The sequence below is a fragment of the Mycotypha africana genome, assembly GCF_025528875.1.
Source record: "Mycotypha africana strain NRRL 2978 chromosome Unknown BDF20scaffold_7, whole genome shotgun sequence".
Classification (NCBI taxonomy): Eukaryota; Fungi; Mucoromycota; class Mucoromycetes; order Mucorales; family Mycotyphaceae; genus Mycotypha; species Mycotypha africana.
Window position 1 is genome coordinate 201098 of NW_026515731.1, and position 21595 is coordinate 222692.

Consider the following 21595-nt stretch of genomic DNA (forward strand, 5'->3'; position numbering starts at 1 on the left):
GTTATATAATTGTTTACAAAGATTACTATCGGCAATGGCTATCAATATTTGAATAATTCGGTTAGGGCTGTAACGAAGTAAATTTCTAAACCCAGTTAATCAATAAGAGAAATAGTTATAAGAGATACGTTGCGTGAAAAAAAAGGAAACAAGGCATGTGCTGCACTTGGCTGATCAGAAGACACGTTACACTTTGAAGACCATGTCACAGTTGTATGAAGAGTGTGCTTCCATCATTTCCAACTTAAACGCAGGGCATCTCTTCTTAAAACTATGCAACCCTTTTCTACTATCGTCGTTCGTTAGTATTCTAGCACTTTTCTTTCTATCTGAAATTTTTATTTTCTTGAGATAGTTGTTTAAAATGGAAGGAAAGTTGTATCAGCAATACCAATATCCTTCTGACCTCAACAGATATCAGAACAATATATCTCCATCAATTAACCGTATGTACAGCACTCCTTCACCCGTTATTTTTCCATCTGCATCACCTACACCAAAATTATATAGCACACCCAGTCGTAAGGTAGCCTATCCGCTAACATCTTGGCAAGAAACAAATAATTCAGGAAGATGTCTTGCAGACATGATATCACGACAATCTGACAGCACGAGTAATAAAAGGTCATGCTCTTTTACAATATCTGCCACCACGTCATCCTTTATACCAGGCGAAAAGCATGATATTCGTTTGATCGATAATCAAAGCCCACTTTCTATTATATCTAGCGGAGAAGAGGACAGTGATGATTTTATGGAGGTCATCGCAACTTCTTCATCGAATACACCCAATAACTTGGCATGCTCCTCCATCACAGGTGTTACTTACCCGACAAAAGCCTTATTCATATCACAGGAAGAGCAATACAAAGAAGTCGTCGTCGGCTCGCCATTTGTACCTGCACCTGTGGATGATCCTATTGAGGAGCGTTGTACATACAAAAGATCCAAGTGATACATTGAATAAAATACGATATACCTATTACAGCTTCTTTATAGACTACAGCGCAACGGCATAGTAATCATTTTGTGCAAAAACACTTTACTGAGGCTCCTATCTATTTGAGTAGTGGTTTTGCTATAAAAGCTTAATATTAATTGATAAAGACTTTTGTATTGGCAACTTTCATGCTGCTGAAAATCTTCGCGCGTGATGTTTGAGAGTCCAACAGACCAGCATAAGGCGAATCCTTTACTTCTACTGCTTCTTCTGCGGCATTTTAACACTAATTGTTTTTTCCTTGCTCATCGTTATCTATTACAATAGGATACAATTCGTTGTTACTGTTGGCATTTTCTTCAATGAAAAAAAAACTAAAGAACTCTATCATTTTTAGTCTGAATGTGTTCGGTTATTGATGTGGCTCTTTTACTCCTGCATTATCTTCTTCTAGAAACTTCCTCATTATCGTTCAGGTTTTCTGAGTACACTTATATACCTGGTCATTATTTGTAAAGGAAAAGCCATTCACCATCTGCATGATTGCATTCTTTCTTTTCCCAAATGTAATGGCAGTATAATAGTTAATAACTGGAGGAATACTGACGCCTCAAAGAACGAAGAGGAGAGCGTGTTTATATAGGAATAGCAGCAGCACTAGTAGTAATAATTCATTTTTGTTTCCCTTCGGATGGTAACCGTGGCAAAATTTCTCACAACCTTGTGGTTACGGTTTGATGGCCTTCTGGACTTATGCAATTACTGTAAAGCTAACTTAAGCAACTACGATTACAAGCCCAGGTGATATTTGAAGCTCTTTTTTTCGGCCTTATTGTAATACTGCCACTATTGGGTAATTGATAGCAACAGCTTTCGTTCCAAGACATTCTGGCCTCCTAAATATGATTGTCCTGCCCGAATGCTGAGAATTTAACCATCAGCAACAATAATATCAGAAGTAATAAGCATGCTAGCTCATCGTTATATAATATCATTGATATACAACACATTCGACCTTATTAACCAACAGCGTCATGATAATCATCCTAATGACTGAATAATCCTACGGTGTCGATACAAGCGCTAGTGCCCACTTTAGATTTATGATCGTTCTTAAGCCTATGGGATTACAGCCTCTTGTATATGAACGGAATAAAGTTATGATAGACTCATGCGCAAACAAAGACAATTATTTAAGAATTTATAATTTTATTAACGTGTTTCTTTTTAAATTAAAAGGTTATTAGAATTAATTAGAAATTCGAGTAGATGTTGTTTTGATAGCTTGAAGATCTATCTTACGAGTGTATCTGTCAGATATTACAAGACACTAGAGTATATCATTAAATCACTGTCAAACGATCAGAATACTGTACTTAATGGTTTCAAAAATAAATGTCAAAATAAATAAATGTTAATAATGAGGCTTCTTCATTACAAGTTTTACGGAAACTTGAGAGCAGAGTATTCAATTCAAATGTGTACCAAAATGCCTGAAAGAATTATTGTAATTAAGCTTTTTCATCACAATTCACAGCTATAAAAAACGTATTTCTTCTGATTAGTGAATTGTAAATACATCAACTCACGTTCATACACATATCTAATTTACTTTTAAAGAATATGTATAAAATTTTCCCGAAAACAAAAAAGAAGAGAACTGCAAAAAATGATGCTGGCTAACGTGGTGCTGATAGAACGATCATTAAACTTACCCTCAATGTTTGAATTTATTTTATCGCCAGCTTAAAGATGCTTCTGTAAGCACTCCAAAGGTCGCACTCGCACAGTGGCTAGAATTTAGCATTTTTTCCGGCCATGATGGAGTTTTCCTGTCTCTTGTTATGCAGCACATATCTGAGGCCGTGACTAAGAACAATTAAAGACGTATGTGTGCGAATGCAATCACTATTGGAATATAGGAGGGTATCATGTTTAATATACATAGAGAAATATGATGTATGATATATGCGTAAATGTCAAATAAATAATTGCCAGAGATGTTCTTCTATATTGTCTGTAATTCTATCTTGGCCCTCGCAGCAGGGATAGGTATCACTACAGTTTCCATGAATTCAAGGAATCTTCTACCATATTCCTCAGGTTCCACTGCAGATATTGTTGTCTATTGGATATGGGAGCCCATGACAATTAACATAAAGCGAAAATTGCAGTAGATGATCCATTCTTAGTTACCTTATTTTGGGTAAAGCTTTTCAACAGATGCTCGCTCTTTTTCACATAATTGTATGGCGTCAAGATATCAATAATACCGAAATAGTAGAGTTTATCGGTTGGTTTATTGTCCGTATCTGTAGATCTAAACCCACCATCTTCAGCATAAAATTTGCAGTATTTGCGTCTATTGTTGAATGCAGCTTCATTAGTTTCTTCCTACTCTTTCGTGAAATCAAAATCTACGATGAATACTAACTCTTCAGATGGTAATTCGGGTAACTCTGCTGGGTCTAATTGCACAGGGCTTGCACTGTTGATGGCTTGCCGTAATATTTCGGCTTTACTCTCCCGTCTTCCCCTTATTGAGACCGTCTTCTGTAACTCATTGGCCTGTGGTGATACTATTTTTAAATGGCTTGGACCCGTGTACCCTTTCGAAAAATCATAGATACCAACCAAAAGGCTATAATCCATCACTTGCAGCCGTACCAATAACTATGAGCACAAATAAGAAAACATAGCGTTCAAATGTGAGCATCTTCTATTAAAAACGTCTACCATTTGTTGGACGTGAGCAAGCCTTACGTCTACATCTTTTCTTAGCTGTTCCATCAACAAATTTCTTTTTTGCGGCCCCAGCTCCAGTTTCTTTCCATTCAATACCCAATTCAAATCTTTCAATATAGCGCCTGATTGATTCGCTATTTCATCCGGTGTCAATCTACCAAACGTCGATCCTTTCAAATCGTAGGTTTCATGCACAACTTTATCATTCGGCAAGACATTGCCCATAACAACAAAGTGTATTTTTCTGCCGTGTGGTAATTTAATTCGATGCAATCCGTAATATCGACATAACAAAGTGTCCGGGTTTGCACTGACATGCTAGAATAAGGCGCACAAATTTTTTAAAACAAAATGCTATAATACTGTTTAAATGTGATTAAGTATGCTTGGGTGCACTTACCTCGTAATAGTCTTTCAAAACTCTACGGATTGTTTTATGTTCCGTGTGATGAATAGTTTTAATGATAAACCTGTAATCTCTCGAATAGTAAAAGAAGCTGCCACTTTTTCCCGGTGAATTGATTTCTGAGAGAATGTATTTTTCGGTTAATGTCATCTAATAAGATTGAAGGGAATGCTCAGTTTCTGAAAGTGCAGGTTAAACACTTTCCTCTATTAGTGACATCATACTACTAACTTACCAAATAATCTGCTGCGTCAATACGAAACTTTTCTCTCAAAAGTCGAAATACCCAAGGCGCATAATCTTTGAATTTGAAATCATATCGTACTCCTGGAGTAAGTTCATTCCCCATTCTATGGAGTTTTGTAACGAAAATATGGAATATTTTTAGAGAACTTCAGGCTTTCTACTGTCCTTCCCTTGTCTAACGCTTGTTTGCGTTCTCCACCCCCCTCCCCGCTCCTCCCTTTCATTTACTGTATATTGAATCGCCTGCTCTGTGTCAATAATTTCCTATTTACTTACATGTCAAACCCCATCTTATGTTCTTCGAGGAAATCCATGGCTACTAATTCTTTTGGCATCTTTGCTGAAACTCGTCCGACCTAAAGAAAGAAATAGTCAGCAAAAAAGAAGAGCCCAAACAAATCATTTCGGCAGAATGAAATAACTTACCGATATTCTTATTCCAGTCAACATATCATACCTAATTGAAATATACTGTTAGTAACGCTTGAATAGTACTTTCTTTCAAAAAGAATGCTTTACATCAGTTTGTAATTTCTATGCCCTAAAGATACTCTGGTACCAATCTTTACAGTTCGCCCATCATCACTATCCATACTGAGTCTGAGGCCACTACTAGTACTGTGTCTAGCCTCTCTTTCATTGCTTTTATTATAGTTCAATTGCTGTTGTCGTCTTGAGTATCTTCTAGCGGCCCTTCTCGCTGCGATATCAGCTTTTAATGCAGCTTGCTCTTCGTAATTCAAATTCCCCAAATCAGGTATAGTTGTTGTCATATTGGTAGCAGTAGCTGTCAATGTTGTACGACGTCTGTTGTTAAACACTTGATCATCTGACAAAGTGGAAGATCTTCTTCGCGTACTGCTTTTATAATGTTGTTGACTTTGTTGTAAGAGAAGATACTCTTCATCGATACCAGCAATAGTAGAGGTAACAGCTGTGGTAGTCGGAGTACTAGAAGGAGTCTGGTACGATGGAATGGCATTAGGATAGTGGGCAAGGCTCGGTAAAGGATTAGATTGTGTTGCTGTAAGTCGATGGAAATAGACTGCTTCTATGGTAGTTGATTGCTGCTGTACTATCAATGGCTGCGGCGACTCTGACTGCCGTTGTTGTGGTATTGTAAGTGGTGGCAAAGGCACAATAATATTGGGAGAGTTATCAATCTTAGTAGCACTGTCTATAGTGAACATCTCTGATTTATTATTCTCAATTCTTGACCGATGTGTGTTCTCGTTATATTGCGTTGACATAGTAGGTGATCTACTGTTATTGGTACCGTCTGTATCAGCAGCATCCGTGGAGTGAATAGAATCGGTTTCTTTCAATTTTGCCATTTTATCCCAGACGGCGTCGTTACAATCTTTATTCAGATCGAGGAACCGTTGTTGCTGTTGCTGTTGTTGTTCTTGATGTTGTTCATTCGTCGTGATTGTGGTTGAATTTGGCATTTACAATTTACCGAGTATGAGATTTCGGATGGACCAAAAGTAAGGGAAGGACGAAAGCTCTGGATAATGCCAAGAATGAACGTAAAATAACAAAGTTGTACAACAGATTCTTTGTTAAATGAGTAGAAGAGTAATAATGGTGAATGAAAGAGAGTGGGTGCTGTCTATATCAATTATGTTGCTGTTGCGTTATTTAAGGACTCGCTAAGTACAAAGAAGCTGAGTTTTTATTGTTTCTGCGAAATTATATGAGTTACAGCAAACAAAGAAAAATATTCTTTTTTATATGCATAAGTTCCGCCCAGAATAAAATAATCATAACACGTATTAAGCAACTTAAAATAACGTTCGTTTTAACCATCGAACAAAACTGTTGACATATAGTGACTAAGCTTTTTCTTTTGAAACGCATAGGAGCAAAGCGATTACTTTTTGTTACAGCCAGTTTTAAAATATCTAAGTGATCGGGGTTGAAAAAATTATTGATCTGCTTCAACGTGAAAACGACATGTTTTGAGCGGACAGGAGTAGTACGCGTGCCATCTGGAAGTATGCAATTTGTTTTATGGTCAATCACCTTATCTCTTCTGCATAAATTCTATGCTTTATTATGCTGGTTTTGATAAGTACAATATCACAAGAATCGAAATTCCATAAATGATCTTGTTCACCCAGAACTTAGTTGTTGTCATACTGTTCGAATACAAAGTGCACTGACATTCTGTCCTACGTAAATAGGGTAGTACTGAATCTAGATATCGTCATAAACTAGCGACATCTACATGCTTGCTATTTTATTGTTTCGTTTTTTTTTCAGAGCTAATCATATGCAGGCTAAGCACAAAAATCCTTTAATTTTCCTTCTTTATCCATGACTGACAAATTATCAAAGCCTCCAAGGCTTTGGCCATTCATGAATAGGTTGGGAAATGTAAAGCGACCTGTGAGGTCACCTAACGCCATTTTGATTTGGTGTTGATCCGCTTGATAATCTACTTCGATAATATGAACTTGCTCTTTCAGATCACAATATTTAGAGAGCAATTGCTTGGTTGCTAGGCAGAACGGACTAATTACATAAAAATATAGGAGGAACGAAAATCATGTTACTTTCAACATCTGGACCAAAAATGATTCTTCTTTCGTTTCTTACCAATACGATTTACTGTAAAGTACAATAGGGTATTTTTGGACAGTAGATAAAATCCAATTTTTCTGAGGCTCTTTCAGTCTTAGGGTAAATAACTTGGGTGTCATTTCATACTCTATTGGCCACACATTCCATTTTTCCATAGCTGATTGCTTCCAGTCTTCAAACGACTTTAAGGCTACTTTATCTAATCCATAAGTGACATCGATTATCTCGAACGAAGATTTCGTCTCAAACTGTTCAGGGTGTGCCGTGATGAAATGCGTATATCGTGCGTCCAAATAGTCTTGTTGTGTTTGATGCGATTCATTCTTGGAATATTGCCAATAAGGGTTAGCTTGACCATAAAGAGATGCCCCTGTCATGGCGGTATCGGCATCGAAATATATGGATACATGACCTCGTCCTCGTAGTTCCTCAAGCTGATGAAGTTTTCGTAAGGCTTCTCCGCCAGGGTAATTCAATCGTGAAATTTGAAACATAAACTGAGCCACAAGTCCAGAGGCAACAACACCTCCTATAATTATGAAAAGTAGAAGGCGGTAATATATTGATGCTACCTTCTCCTTGCCTTGACAGTGAATGAGCACGTTATGAATCATATTCGCTGCAGCGGCCGTAAAGACCGGAATGGTATAAAAGATAAACCGCCATTCCTTATGTGGCAAAAGCGAGAAGACTGCTACGTAGGTGATCATGGGCATCAAAAGACGACGGAGACGCTTGTCGGCGATAAAACCCCAGATGGCCAATGGGTAAGCAACAAGTAACAATCGAGGCAAAAATGACAAGAAATAAGCATAAAAAGGTAATGTACCCCATTCTGAACTTTTGTTCTGGATGGCATTAAAGTAGAAAACGACGCCTTCAGGCCAGTAGGGCCATTTTTGCCAAAAGAAGGAGTCAATGGGTACTGTGAGGGCGAGACTGAACAAAGCGCTGATCATCATTTCCTTTACAATTAGTTTCAAGCAATTCCATGCATCAAAGCGCTGGGCCAATAATTCAAAGCCGAGCAAGATGATCAAGAGAAGGCCTACTTCGAATCGGAAAACGATACCTGTGAATGTCAAATAACGAATCTTCCACTTTAAATGCTGTTGTTGGACTGCTGTTGTACAACGACCATGACTATCACTGCTAATTTCGGAAAAGCACCATAAAACCCAATGGGACAAACCCATCAAAACCCATGGTAAAGCCATCGTATTAGGTAAGGTACGAGAAGACCAAAACACAAAGTGAAATTGACTGAAACACATCAGCATAAGCATATAGCAAGCTGTGGATTTACCCCAGACACGCTGAATACTTGTCGCGAAATGGCTTAATGCAAGTATAACGCTAGCGGCGAGAAGAAGACGTATGAGGAGTTGTTGGTGGAGTGGGTCGGCAAACAGGGATGGTAGACACTCAACAAAGGGCATTGCAACGGCACTAAGTAATGTGGCACCAACAAAGGTACGAGGCACGACACCTGGAAAATCTAAATGATCAAAACGATCGGCATGGTGTAAGATGTCGTGAGTTGCTTGTAGGTTGAAGCTTTCTTCAACCTTGTTAAAAGGTGCTAAGTAAGCCTGGTATGCAATAATGAGGAACAGACACACTAACAGTGCTGCCTTCATTTCATTAACGATAAGTAAATGGACGAGAGAAGTAGTGCTGCTCGAATAAAAGAAAAAAATGTATATATTTGCCTTTTAAGGGTTGCACAGGAAATTCAAAAATTATACTTCGGTTCCTAAAGCGACATAATTGGATTGAAAGAAAACAGATATGATGGTTACTGCTTTAATTCTAAATGTGTGTAGCCTTACACCCCCGCTCCTCTTCCTTTATCTCCTCATTTTTATTCTTCTTCTGTCTTAACTTTAGGGCAATGCTTATTTTTGGCCTTTTTCCCTTTTTCCATCTCTCTTCTAACATTTTTGTTCAGTAAAAGAAACTCAAAAAGTCCGTCTATCTCTCAGCAGTTTCAGGATCGTTTAAAATCAATTATTCTTTCGAGAGCCTTCAGACTATTACACTCTAAGAATGAAAGATGGTTTTCAATCCCTAGAAATAGAGCCTACAGAATATGTGCTTCATTTTTTGGGTCCTGCTCGACCCAACAACAACACTGTTAACATGAACGAACAAATGAAAGTCTTGAAAGGGCAAGTGAAATTCATCCTCACCAAACCAGCAAAGATTCACATGATGTCCATCAAATTTAAAGGCACCTGTCAGTTCAAGAGTATATCAAAAGCTCCCACTTCTTTCGCTTCCACTAGCAGTAACATTGGTACGGCCGATAACCACTATCTTAGCAGCAATACTATACCTCTGTTACCGAAGCTTAAATTGCCCTTATTTGAAAAGAAAACCATTTTAGCAACTGGTCAACATGTCATTCCCTGGGAAATGGATATTCCCAACATTTACCCTCGCAGCCTTTCCATTAAACGGGCCGAAATCAGTTATAAAGTTATAGTCTCCATCTCGTTAATAGGGAATGGAGCCGCTGTTATGAAAAAGCTCATACCAAGGAGAGGGAGAGTAGGGGGAGGCAACAAGGCGACAATTGAAGCAGAATTTCCAATCACGATACAACGCCATCTCTTGCCTTATAAAGAGCTATCTCCTATGATTGAATCTAAGCTATATAAAAAAACAGTGCCTGGGAAATACCATTTTGAAGTGGAGGCGCCACAAATCATTTGTATCGAGCAAAAGTTCATCCCCATGGCGATCAAATATGTCTCTATCGTACCAAATCAAAAGCCTGTGACAAGTATAAAGACGAGATTAGTGCAAACTGAATTATATAGGTATTACCGAAGAATATCAGATGTGTATGGATGTTCTTCATTATTGATTAACGGACTTCCTATGCTCTTTCTCTTTTCTCTCTCCAATAATCACTTTTACATTCAGGCGGCAGACGTTGTCTAAATCAGAGAGCGATTTATCATTTAATGAGTTCGACTCCGAGATCTTTGATTTAGAAAAAAGAATCGAACAGTTGAATGACGATAAAATCGATCATTCCTTCATAAAATACGTTAAAAAAACGGTACCGGCGATTATCCACAAGCTGCCGGAACAGCAGCAGAGCAACAATAGCACCAACAGCAAAATTTCCTCAACCTGGAAAACGCCTTATTTGGTTCGACACGCCATTCACCCCTATTTGTCTTATACACTAACTACGCCCATGCTTTGTATATACCATTACATTGAAGTAATCTTTCAATTTGGACAAAAGTTTGAAGAAATCAAAATGAAAGTACCTGTCATTGTTGCTTCAATTCCAGTCCAGAATAGTCTACCTAGTTCCGAGATGATTAAATATACATTTGAAGAAAATCGGCGGGCAGAGTACTTGGAATATAGTTTAGAGAATAGTACTGGATCCCAGTTGACCGTACAACAGCAGAAATATAGCAGGAGATCTCAGGAGCATCAGCGGCAACAACAACAATTCGTGACTTCCGATTCATTGCCAGTGCAAACATGGCATAGCAATAACAACATTCATGATGGAAACAACAAAATAAGTCGTGGCTCACAAATTTTACAAGAGAAGCTTGCGCAGTTTGCTAATGATAATAGTGGTACCAGCAGCAACAGAATTAGACATGAACATATTGACAGGAAGAAAAACAACTGTACATTTATCGCTTCCAGTAAAATAAACCCCCAAAAGAAACACGATGATCTTCAAAGTTTGCCTAGAATAGCTGTGTATTCTTCTGCAACAGAGTCGTTAACAGCACAAGGTCAATTGAGGAAAATTGCGTCGGCACAGGATCTAAGCATAAACAGGGATTTGGGAGGTAATATTCACCAATCTAGCAATATGAATGATGAAAAGATTGAAATAAACGAGGAGCGACCTAGAACTGCTACACCTACCATGAGAAGCGGACATCAATGTTTATCGAATAAAAAAAAGCCCTTGCTACAACCTATCGATGTATATTTAGCTAATGGCGGCAAGAATTTCGGTCGAACATTACACTTGACGGAGCGTCCTTTACCTCCCGTACCAGGCAGCAGCAAATACGAAATGAATTTCTACTCTCGTTCTTCTGATGATATATTAGTTACTAATCGACGTGGTGAAGTACAGCAGCAACGACAAGGGCTAGCATTTGGAATTGGAGCGGCAGCAATAACTAACAAATTTTGGCAAAGCTATGATAATAACATCAATGTGAAATACCAACAACAAGAGATTAGCTCTTTACATAACGATTCTGATTTCAGCTCATCTTCAGTAACAATTTCTATCACCAACAGAAGTAATGAAGACGATGGTGTTCCCAGTCTACAATCGCGACCTCCTTCACCCGCATTCTGCCCAGCACCTGGTTTACCTGCTACCATCGCGTTGAGGCCGCAGCAGCAGGATCATCCCATAAGAGCTGTCGAGGAATGGTTCCCACCTCTTCCGAATGACGCTACAGGAATGTTAAGCGCTACTAATGGTAATTTGACTGGTGATAACAGGGAAGAATTCATAACTATCTCCCCGACGATAAACACAATCGCCTCTTCAACTGTACTGTCACCGAATGCTGCTCTTGCCTATTATAATAACAATGGTATTGCTCAACAAGAACAACAAAAACGATTCGCTTTGTCAACGATTTCGTCACTAATAAATGATCCGTTGCAACGCTTGAGCCCTTCTCCGTCTTTGACATCCTATAATAACAATGTGGTTTATAACAGCAGCCACCAAAATAGCTGCAATATCAATAAGAACAGTGTACACTCTACTATGATGTCGTTAGCGACAGTACCAAAAAGGATGCGCTCCTCATCTTCTGTTGACCCTGATATGCAGCAATTTTTTATAAAAACTACCGCTATGGATCATTATCCTTTGACTAGCAACAATGACAATATACGCCCGATGCACATCCCTCATTCTCCTTCGACGATCCATCGTTTTAAACATGAACAATTACCTCCTCTACCATCGAAAGCAAGCAACAGCAGTAGTAGTATGAGCATTACAACCCCCAGTAGCTCCTTCAGACATCAAATCCGCGATAACAACATTAACCCTTCGGTCTCCAAGGATGAAGAAAATGTAAATAAACGATTAACACTGATCTATTTAGAGGATAGTGATGAGGAAGAAGAGGAAGCGGACACAGAATCAACCAAAGGTAGCAAAGAAGAAAAGAAGCATGGCACAGCCAACTTAATCATGAATAACAATGAGAACAGTGTTTTAGAAGAACAGCCTCCTCGGCAATCATTCCAACTTACACCAACTTGTATACCACCGAGACGCGCATCATCTTTAGGAATTCCTAATAATATACCACTACCTACAACTAGTCCTACTTTTATTAATAATATACATAATCAAACAACATCTATCACTGCAACTACCAATACTAATACCACCGCTACAACAATGAATCATCTTATTGATGATGGCAGAAGCATCGATACAGAGGAAGAATCAAACAAACTTGAACTTTTTGAGAACTTGACACCACCGGAATTGCCTAGATTATCCTTTGGGAATGACTTTAGTAAAGATTTTGGTTTATCATTAGGGTTGAATTTTTAACCCTCTTTATAAAAATGAGAAAAAAAGTATTAATAAAAATTAATCACAATCTGAGATGCGGATCTATTGTCGCATATCGAACGACTATCTTCGAAGCAACGAATTCTTGCATATGCTTTTATATCAATTACCAAGGATTGAGTTGGTATGATCGCTATTGCGAGGTGCATCACATAACCTACTATTCAATTTACTGTGAATAAAAGCGTAGGTATAACTGGAAGCATACTGTATCATAAAAAACCGACAGCAAATGCACAATATCAAGAAATAAATGCATAAGAAAAACTGCTGAAACTTGATGTTTGTGTTTCAAAAAGTAAAGAATACTTTGTTCCCCTCAACGTATTGCGTCAATGTTATGTATTGTTCAATAGAATGACTATGTAGCTTAGCGAGCGCAACAAAAAAAAAAAAAGAAGTATTTTTAATGCATTTGAAACGCAAGAAGCAATGGTTGTTTTCGTATACTAGAGTAATAGCTGAGATATACAGGCAAATGTTTTATTATTAGGTTTTGGTGAAGATAAATATATATACAAACGGAATCAAATTATCATGAATGGATACAATCATTGCAAAAAAGCAACAGTCTATAATCACAGTTGAATGGATCGTTTAAAAAAGAAAATCTACAAGGGCATAAATAGGTACTCAAATAAGAATCTAAACAGCTGAGGATTTCGACACATTGGTAAAAATAACGCTCCAACTGTTGCGCTTATTCAATGCTGGTTCCTTTTTCTGCATTGGGCACGGCTGCAGTAGTGAGAGACGGAGATGCCTGTGGAGCTATATGAAAATAGTAATAAGCAAAAAGATATAATCAACAAATAGCTCTGTCTACTCTCCTGTTTCAAAATACTTACTATATGTGTTGATAAACTCATCGATGTCGACATCTAATCCGCTACTATTAATCGGACTATTTAAGGCTTCAAACCCTAGCTCGGTAGCAAGCGACTTCAAGCTTAATTCCAAATCTTCTGCCGTGGTTGGTGTTGCCAGTGGTGTGTCTGCATTAACAGGAGTGCTAACAGATGTAGCAGGATCGGAAAGCGTAGGAGGAGGGGAGGACGACATTGTTGGCGCTGCAGCTGTTGTAATCTTTGTAAAATCGCTTGCAATAGCAGAAGTCGAACTACTAGTGGGGACGTCAAAGTAGTTTGTGTTGGTCAATTGATTAAAAAGGGCAGGGTTCGTTTGGGCCAAATTGACCAAACCTTGGAATTGTGGTAGACTGACTAACGTGGATAAATCAAGTTGTGTGGGTGCTGTTGTCAAAGTAGGATTTAGCATCGTCCAAGCTACGCCTGACGTAAGTTTGGATGGGAGTGTCGTTAATGAGGCTGCAGAATCTTTCTTTGTTTGGTTATTTAAAGCAATAGCGGCTGCAAGATCGTCAGTTGCTGGCGTAGATGAAGTGGGGACAGAATTCAAATGAAGAAAAGGCCATTCATTGTTTGTACTGCTTATGTTAGCGTTATCTGATAAATTAATAGAGTCCGTCAGCTTTCTGGCACCTTTGCGAATGGGTTCACTAACTTCTTCATCCTCTACTTCCTCTATTTTTGAATATCGTCGTTTGTTTGTGGCATTTTTGGATGCTGGTCTTGATGTTTCTGATGTTGCTCCTTCTGGTGCTGCAGGTATAATATCATTGGAGACAGCATCTCCTAACAAAAACTGACGCTTTCGAGGAGTAACACCAGGCTTTTTCTTATCACCTGAAAATACTGATGCTAAAAATCTCAAGATTTTATCTATGGTTTCCTGATGCTTGTGATGACGTTCTTTAGCTGCAATATTTTCTTGCCATAAAAGCTGTGTATCATTCTGAACATTCTTCAGTTCACTACTGATAGATGCTTGGTGCTTTTTGATGGCAGCAATTTCATCCAGAATATGATGAAGATCTACTGTTCCAGTTTCTTTCTCGTCCGATTCCCTTCCTTTTTTTCTTGTCACTAACAATAGCAAGTCTGGTTGATTGCGTTGAAAGTGAGGGTTACTGAATTCCCAACGTTCTGCTTCACCGTTTCCTGATTCACTTGCACTATTTCCAGAGTTTAAGGAGCCATTTTGGACATGAGGTACTTTGTGAAATCCGTACATATTAAGTTGTCGAACAAATGAGGAAAAATTGCTATGTTTGAAAAAACGAGGCAAAACCTTCTTTGCAAATTCCTCATGACGAGTGACAATAAACGATAAGCCATCGTCAGACCAACTGATCAAACTGTCGGTGGACGAATCATCAACCATACTAGAAAGATTGTCAAGATTTTTCAGTTCATTACTGTTCAGGGGGGGGGGTAAAGATAAAAATCAAAAAACAAAGAGGTAAGTACTTACTTGTAGAGTTTATTCAAAAACGCAGGTACATTTTGTAATTTACTTCGAGGCAAGTGATTACCATTTGTAACTAATCTCGCATTAGTGGTGCTAGTGGTTGAACTTGTTAAAGGTGGGTTTGGGTTAGGAGCAATCATACCCGTCAATGACGGAAAGGAAACAGGGAATTGGCTCATGATACTGAAAATAGTGAGTTGTAAAGAATATAGGAAAAAAGGCAAGTTCCTTAAACTATTACTCAATGACAAAATTGAAAGGAACAAAAGAAGGTTGTTTGATTAAGGTGCAATAAAGTTTTTTTATGGAAATTAAGGTTGACAAATATGGCAAAGCAGAGTTCTAATGTGGCAGACAAAGCTGTCACTTCAACTGCGTTAAATGAATTTTGAAAGGTTTTCGGATCCCAATTGACAGGCTTTTCCTTCATTTGAAGATTTACGGAGTCCTTTAGATTTTCAGAATGAAAGAATACTTGACAAAGCATGAAGAGTGTTTTGGAATTTGTTGGATCAAGATTAACGGCCCTTGATGCTATAGACAACATGCGTATACAGTATAAAACCTTTTCTATTACAAGACCACGGGTGGATCATGATTTCAGGGACCCGACCCATATAAGGACCTGTAAGCAAGTCTACAATCCTCGTGAAACTAGAATAAGGTGGTTTCCAACATGAAAGAGACAAACCTTTATTGGGCAAAGAGTACTAGATTCATTGATGAGGCTGGCAATTCATTCTTTATCGTCCAATAGGCGTCACAAAGCAATCTTTTTACTGTGTTCGTTCCTCTTGTCTTGCAACGAGTGGAATTTGGAGTACTTTGTTCTTTTATCATGCAGTTGGATAAAGTGCAAACACAAGATAGTGGGTAAAATTGATATTGCTATGAATGCTAAATTGACACATGTAATGTGACTTTGTTCCTGTTGTCAATCAAAGGTGCATTACCGTGCCAGTAAAAGTACATCAATAAAAAGATCGCCTTCATTTAATGTTGGTTTTTTTATTAAAGAATTTGCTTACATGCGGACTTAGGACAGCCTCCGCAAGCAATTGAGAGGTTTTAGACAACAGTATAACTTAAAGTGAAACATGCTTAATAAGCAAACTCACAGAAGTAAAATTGGCATTTAATGGTCCTTCAAGTCAGCTGTTGACAAATGTTTACAATGATTGTCAGACCGTCGACACTAACTAATGGCATGCGCTAAGTTAAAAGTATCATAATATTTAATACAGACATATAGTATTTATGCTCTGGGTTTCTTATTCACATATATTCATACGACTGCTACTATAAAATGTAAAGTGATAGGTGAATGGCATCAAAGATGCCCTTCAACTAAAAAAGGTATTATCGACAAATCGGAATCCCATTGGAACATCGCCATAGAACAATCATAGAATATTTTAGAATGCTTTCGGCGGTGAAACTATTGATTAGCTCTCCATTCAACTTGCATTTATTACGGACGTGGACATTGTATTCCTATATGAAGTTATTATACCCTACGTACTTGTTCTATTAATGCTTTTCTACAGCTACTTCATCGTCTGAGCGATTTCAAATGCTAAATGTGCATGGTAGCATATTTTCATGTCAAAGTATTCGGCAAATAACCATATAAATAAGCAAGTTCATATTGTTCGCTTGATTAAAGAGTGCTTTGTATTCTTCAGACTACAACCTTTTGATATGGTTTGCCTTACTTTACACAGCATCGCAGACGGCTGTAAAGTCTTGTAAGAGCTTCGAAGAGATAGTAAACATTATAATTGGGCTACTGATTATACCAATACTATTGCTTCAACTGGTTGTAAATTTTCGATATTCTTTTTTGCAGTTTGGGTATTATATTCGTAGATTTAGAAAAAATAAGATATGCTTTTTTTGAAATAAACATAAAGAGCAACTAACTTTGACAGTGGAGGCAATTAGAGAGGCAGATCAACTAGATCAATGCACAAGGACCATGCATGTATTTTCATTGGCTAACTAATTGTAACTGCAGATCATATTGGTAGTATTTAGTAGCTTGATACAATATATTATTGTAAAATAGTTGAAACATCAGTGTGGGTATATTTGAAACTAAGCATCCAAATGAGAAAATGTTATCGAGATTTTCGGAGGATCATCAGTGTATGGATTATTGATACGCATGTTTGAAATTCTGCATCAAATCCAATGACTAACCCTGAATGGGTCATCAAATGCTGATCTGAACATTTAGATATCTCTTAGCCTTCTTTTATCTCGTCAACGTTATTATTTTTGGCATTTTTTAGGGTCTTCCGTTGTATTATTTGTTATGGGAAACACACGCTCAGCATTAGAACCTTATGCAACAGAAGATATTATACATATACCACGCGAAAGGATGGTCACCAAGAGAAGAAAAAAGCTAGCACCTTCTGTTTTCAACATATATCGACCAAATCTTGGCGATAAAGGAATAGAATCCTTCAAGGCTTCTTCCTCGTCCTGCTCAGTCAGCTCATCAGAGTCCTCTTCATCATATACTGTGTCTTTACCAATATCTGACGAGAATGAGCACAAGAATTTAAAAGAAGCAACTACCATTGCAGATCAAGATTATATTATCTTGGAAGGACGGAAATATTTGAATACGCCAGGAAATCATTTTTACTCGCCATGCGATGATGAGGAAGCAGACCGGATGGTGATGATGGTAAGAACCCACAACCAGAATCAATGTTAGAATTACGTATCAACTCCCAACTCCCATTATTTTGTAATAGCATTTTTTAATAAAATATGCTTTTGGTGGTAATTGGAATGCACCTATACAATCCATCCTACAGTTCAAGTCCAGCCGTGAGAATCCGTCTAAGGTTCTAGACGTTGGATGTGGAACAGGTACTTGGTAAAGATTATCCTATCCAACTTCAAGTGCCAAAAGATAAAAATAACAAACGGCAAAACATTTAACTTTTACCTTACTACGTAGGGTGTTAGAAATGGCCTCCGAATTCCCACACGCAGGTAAAGTAGGGATATTACATACTATTTAGAATAATTAGACATAGCACCTTACTGAAACTCTCTATCTTTTCCTGTCTTAATAGAAATCTATGGAATTGATGTTCGTGCCATGTTTCCACATACGAGTAATCCATCTAATACACATTTTATTCAGTACGACTATTTAAAGCGCTTGCCTTATCCGGATAATACTTTTGATTATATTCGAATGCGGCTAATGCTCGCTTTTACTACTGAAAAACAATTTGTACGCTTACTGTCCGAGATGCATCGAGTCTTAAAGCCATTAGGCTACATAGAGATTCTAGACTGTGAATATAGAATACATCATAATGGTGTTGAAACTGCAAAGTTGGAGGAAGGAAGTAAGCGAGGACGGCCAATGCATTAGCATTTTCTTGGACTTTTTTTGTTCTAATCCTGACACAACTTCCATAGTTTATGACAGGCTGGAGAAATTGTATGGAATTACTGCTTTTCATGGTCAACTTGTGTCTACCTACCTCATGTCACAGCCTCGTCAAGGTGGATTTCTTGACATTCATCGACAGAAAATTGCTATTCCTCTCGGTTGGGGTTCACATTATGCACGATTCCATTTACGTGAATTTTCGCGTCACTTGAGGTCCTTGCATCCGACGTTAAAAAAGGGAATGAATATAGAAGATGAAAGGAATATAGAGAAGATTGGTCAAGAATGTATCCGTAATCATGCTTACATGGAATGGTTTGTATGTTATGCTCAAAAGGCGCCAGATTTGCCAGCGCTCTGGATGTCATCGTTATCATGCTCTGAAGAAAATGCCCTACTTACTGCTGCTAATGTAGAAGACAGAAATACCTGGCAAGATATCAATGATTTAACAGAAGGCTATACTGAATAACCAACGCCTTTGGTAGATCAGATACCCAAAGCACATTCCCACATCATGATAGGCATTTAAGTAATATGAAGTGTAATTTTATTTTCAATTGTAACTTTCTATTTTATTCAAAACTATGTACATAAAAATTAAAACTGAAACATCAAAAAGATTATTTTTTTTTGGTTGAAATGAAAAGTAAAATGAATATGAGTAAGAAAAGTCGTTTTGTTGTTTTTACAAGTTAGTGAGTGCTTTATATGCTTCTGTCAATTGTGCCTCTAGAACTCGGATCCTTTCTTCATGGGAATCATCCTTTGAACTCAGTCCCTGTTTCTCACTCTCTAAAACAGCAATACGTGTCGTTAACCCCTGGTTTTCCGTTTCCAAATCGGCTACGCGTTTTTCCAACTGTTCTAGCTTGAGTAGTTTTTTCATCCGTGATCGACGAGCTGCATCGGTATTCCTTTGTCGTTTGAGAGCAATTTCGTCAGCTGTGGCACTACCGGCACCAGGACCATTGCTATTATTACTGGCGTTTTGGCGGTTTTGTTGGTTACCAGTGAGAGGGAAAACGATGGAGGCTTTAATAACCGGTTCACCACTATCAGCAGAGGGTCGAGGAGCAAGACGAGGAAGATGATGAAGACTCGGGGTTGAGGTTGCTGTAACGGGAATACTGGAGGGGGTTTGACTGATCGTTGAAGGAGGATGGTATGGGTGACGGTTGCTATGAATGTCTGGGAACAGGGGAATGGTAGTGGCAGCAGACGAAGGTAGACTTGTGTTCGATTTTTCAACAGAAACAACCGAATTTGGAGGGCTTACAGGGGTAGAGTTTCGGTCATGGCTGTTGTTATAATCTATCGAAGAAAGCGAAGGCGATATTGGCGTTGTTTCGATAGCAGGTATAAGGCCAGATTTACAAAGCTCGTCTACAAGCCAATCGTCAAACATACTAGGTGTAAACGTTGCATTGCTCTCTTCCTCCCCATGTTGGCTGAAGAGATCGCCTTGGGATAGGAGGGCTGATGGCTCCATTGAATTATTGTTACTGAAAAAGTCGCGAAAATGAGTCATTTTTACTATATAAGATTGCGCTGTAATCGAATTTGTATAGGGTTCTATTTTTCTGGTGGATAATAATGTCGAGAATGTTTTTTGCTTAAAGTAACTGAAAAATGCGTAGTGTAGGCAAAGGATGGTTTACGTGTCATAAACTGTGAATGGTACAGAGAAATGGACATTTAATTGATGTAATTGTAGTGGTAGATAACCTTCAATTATCTTCTAACACTGTTTATGTGATCTTGATGATTCAAATAGAATGGGTTAGATAATATTGTACTTTTAAGATATTGCGAGTATGAAAAAGAAACACGATTTAGAAGCGAGTGGAAGTGACCATCATGAATCAAACAAAATATAAACAACAAGGATGAAAGCAAAACAAAGACAAAAAGAGAAGAAGGAGAAGCTAATTGTTCTTCAAGAACAAAGGTATGTTATATATACACTTTCACTTAAACATTTTGTAGTAAGTCCGTTACCTATCTTTCTCCAAAGAAATTCTGTTTCCTAATTGGTCACGATAATCTTTTTTTGGGCACATGATAAGACAAATTTTTGGGATGTATTTTTTTATACACACTTTCAAGTCGGAACAATGAAGCGCAATATAGAAGCACGTTTGGTATGGGCATTTCAGAAATCAGGAGAAAAAAAAAAAGGTTAGGGTTACATTGGAAAACAGAAAAGATTTGTCATATTTACCTATTAAAGAAAAGTCTGCTATCAACAATTATTGTACATGTGACAAATGAAATCCAGTCTGCCTTTTGCCTTTGATCTCACCATCAGTTAAAGGGAAAAGAAAAAAGCGAAAAAAACCTTATCATTGACAAATCAAAGGAACACTTGAACGTGGGGCTATGCCCATCTTTTTCTTGAGCGGTATATCGGGATTAAAGGCTTTAAATTGACCAGAAAAGGAAACATTAATAGAAGATCTACGACAGCTGTAAAACTCGTATCTCTTTGTCGAAAACAGAGCAAACAAAAGCTGTCAAAAAAAGGCGACTTCGAATCACCGGCAAAAAGTGTAAAACATGGCAATCATACGGATCGACTCTTGTAGTTCTACCGTATTTTGAGTTACTGTAAGATGATGGAACTTGTTTGTTTTTCTGTTTATGTAAGATCAATTGAGATTAAGTTTTCTCATGGTTGCTTACACATTTTTACTTCTAAGAATCCCTGACGAAATATGTCTGAATCTGGAACCAATAAGAGCTACTCATTGGCTTATATGAATCCGGAAGCGCGGGCATTTTACAACCACCATTAGGGAAGCAAAAGTTTTAGCTTTCTCATATTGGGAATATTGGGAATTTTTTTCTTCGTTGCGCTGATGAACAATTGGAGCGTTTTTTTTTTACTCGTATGAAGTGGCTGTCCTGATCAAACCTCGATTTATAAACGATTTGAAACAATAAAGTAAAACAACTATATAATTGTAAGTAAGAACTGCGATTTGTCTTCCTTAGATGTTTTCAACCGTTTCGTCTCTCACGGTAGCTTTTAAGAACTCATCTAACAAGAGAAAGCCCGATGCCCCTTAAACAACTAGCTCCTGAATCGAAAAATCTATCGACACTCTATTTAAAATCACATTCATCGCATTAAATGCAGCAGGCATTCACGCGTTTTCCAGCAATAAAGATGCGAGCAGAAAAGCGAACAATGAGCTGTACATTTATCACGTCTTTTTGAATGACTTCAAATATCGTTAAAGTCTTGCGTTTATTGAGTTCTACGAGTTGTGTATATTGTAAGAAGCGGAGGGGTGACATACT

General features: G+C 37.9%; 7 protein-coding genes across 7 annotated transcripts; 3 read left to right on the forward strand and 4 right to left on the reverse strand.

Annotated features, from left to right (window-relative positions):
* Positions 1-232: 232 nt before the first annotated feature.
* BDF20DRAFT_876879 (uncharacterized protein) lies at positions 233-989 on the forward strand. The gene has a single exon (XM_053081399.1). It carries the CDS (start codon positions 365-367, stop codon positions 953-955), a length of 591 nt encoding a protein of 196 aa, XP_052934580.1. The 5' UTR covers positions 233-364; the 3' UTR covers positions 956-989.
* A 1959-nt stretch (positions 990-2948) lies between these two features.
* BDF20DRAFT_823015 (uncharacterized protein) lies at positions 2949-4930 on the reverse strand (the record flags this gene model as incomplete). The annotated part of the gene is made up of 9 exons (XM_053077762.1): positions 2949-3065; positions 3137-3302; positions 3375-3613; positions 3704-4003; positions 4086-4241; positions 4327-4441; positions 4614-4693; positions 4764-4794; positions 4857-4930. 9 exons carry the CDS (start codon positions 4928-4930, stop codon positions 2949-2951), a joined length of 1278 nt encoding a protein of 425 aa, XP_052934581.1.
* Positions 4931-6619: 1689 nt separating this feature from the next.
* On the reverse strand, positions 6620-8119 carry BDF20DRAFT_822561 (Alg9-like mannosyltransferase family-domain-containing protein; the record flags this gene model as incomplete). Its single annotated transcript, XM_053077710.1, has 2 exons — positions 6620-6854; positions 6939-8119. The coding sequence occupies 2 exons, from the start codon at positions 8117-8119 to the stop codon at positions 6620-6622; spliced, it is 1416 nt and encodes a 471-aa protein (XP_052934582.1).
* A 1560-nt stretch (positions 8120-9679) lies between these two features.
* Positions 9680-12607, forward strand: BDF20DRAFT_876885 (uncharacterized protein). Its single transcript, XM_053081400.1, has 2 exons — positions 9680-9702; positions 9805-12607. Exon 2 carries the CDS (start codon positions 10135-10137, stop codon positions 12511-12513), a length of 2379 nt encoding a protein of 792 aa, XP_052934583.1. The 5' UTR covers positions 9680-9702; positions 9805-10134; the 3' UTR covers positions 12514-12607.
* Positions 12608-12897: 290 nt separating this feature from the next.
* On the reverse strand, positions 12898-15130 carry BDF20DRAFT_876887 (uncharacterized protein). The gene is made up of 2 exons (XM_053081401.1): positions 14869-15130; positions 12898-14779 (listed from the first exon to the last, which is right to left on the reverse strand). Exons 1-2 carry the CDS (start codon positions 15042-15044, stop codon positions 13357-13359), a joined length of 1599 nt encoding a protein of 532 aa, XP_052934584.1. The 5' UTR covers positions 15045-15130; the 3' UTR covers positions 12898-13356.
* A 2121-nt stretch (positions 15131-17251) lies between these two features.
* Positions 17252-18268, forward strand: BDF20DRAFT_823131 (S-adenosyl-L-methionine-dependent methyltransferase; the record flags this gene model as incomplete). The annotated part of the gene is made up of 4 exons (XM_053077773.1): positions 17252-17563; positions 17634-17758; positions 17843-17877; positions 17961-18268. The coding sequence occupies 4 exons, from the start codon at positions 17252-17254 to the stop codon at positions 18266-18268; spliced, it is 780 nt and encodes a 259-aa protein (XP_052934585.1).
* Positions 18269-18827: 559 nt separating this feature from the next.
* On the reverse strand, positions 18828-20280 carry BDF20DRAFT_876891 (uncharacterized protein). Its single transcript, XM_053081402.1, has one exon. It carries the CDS (start codon positions 19818-19820, stop codon positions 18978-18980), a length of 843 nt encoding a protein of 280 aa, XP_052934586.1. The 5' UTR covers positions 19821-20280; the 3' UTR covers positions 18828-18977.
* Positions 20281-21595: the final 1315 nt, after the last annotated feature.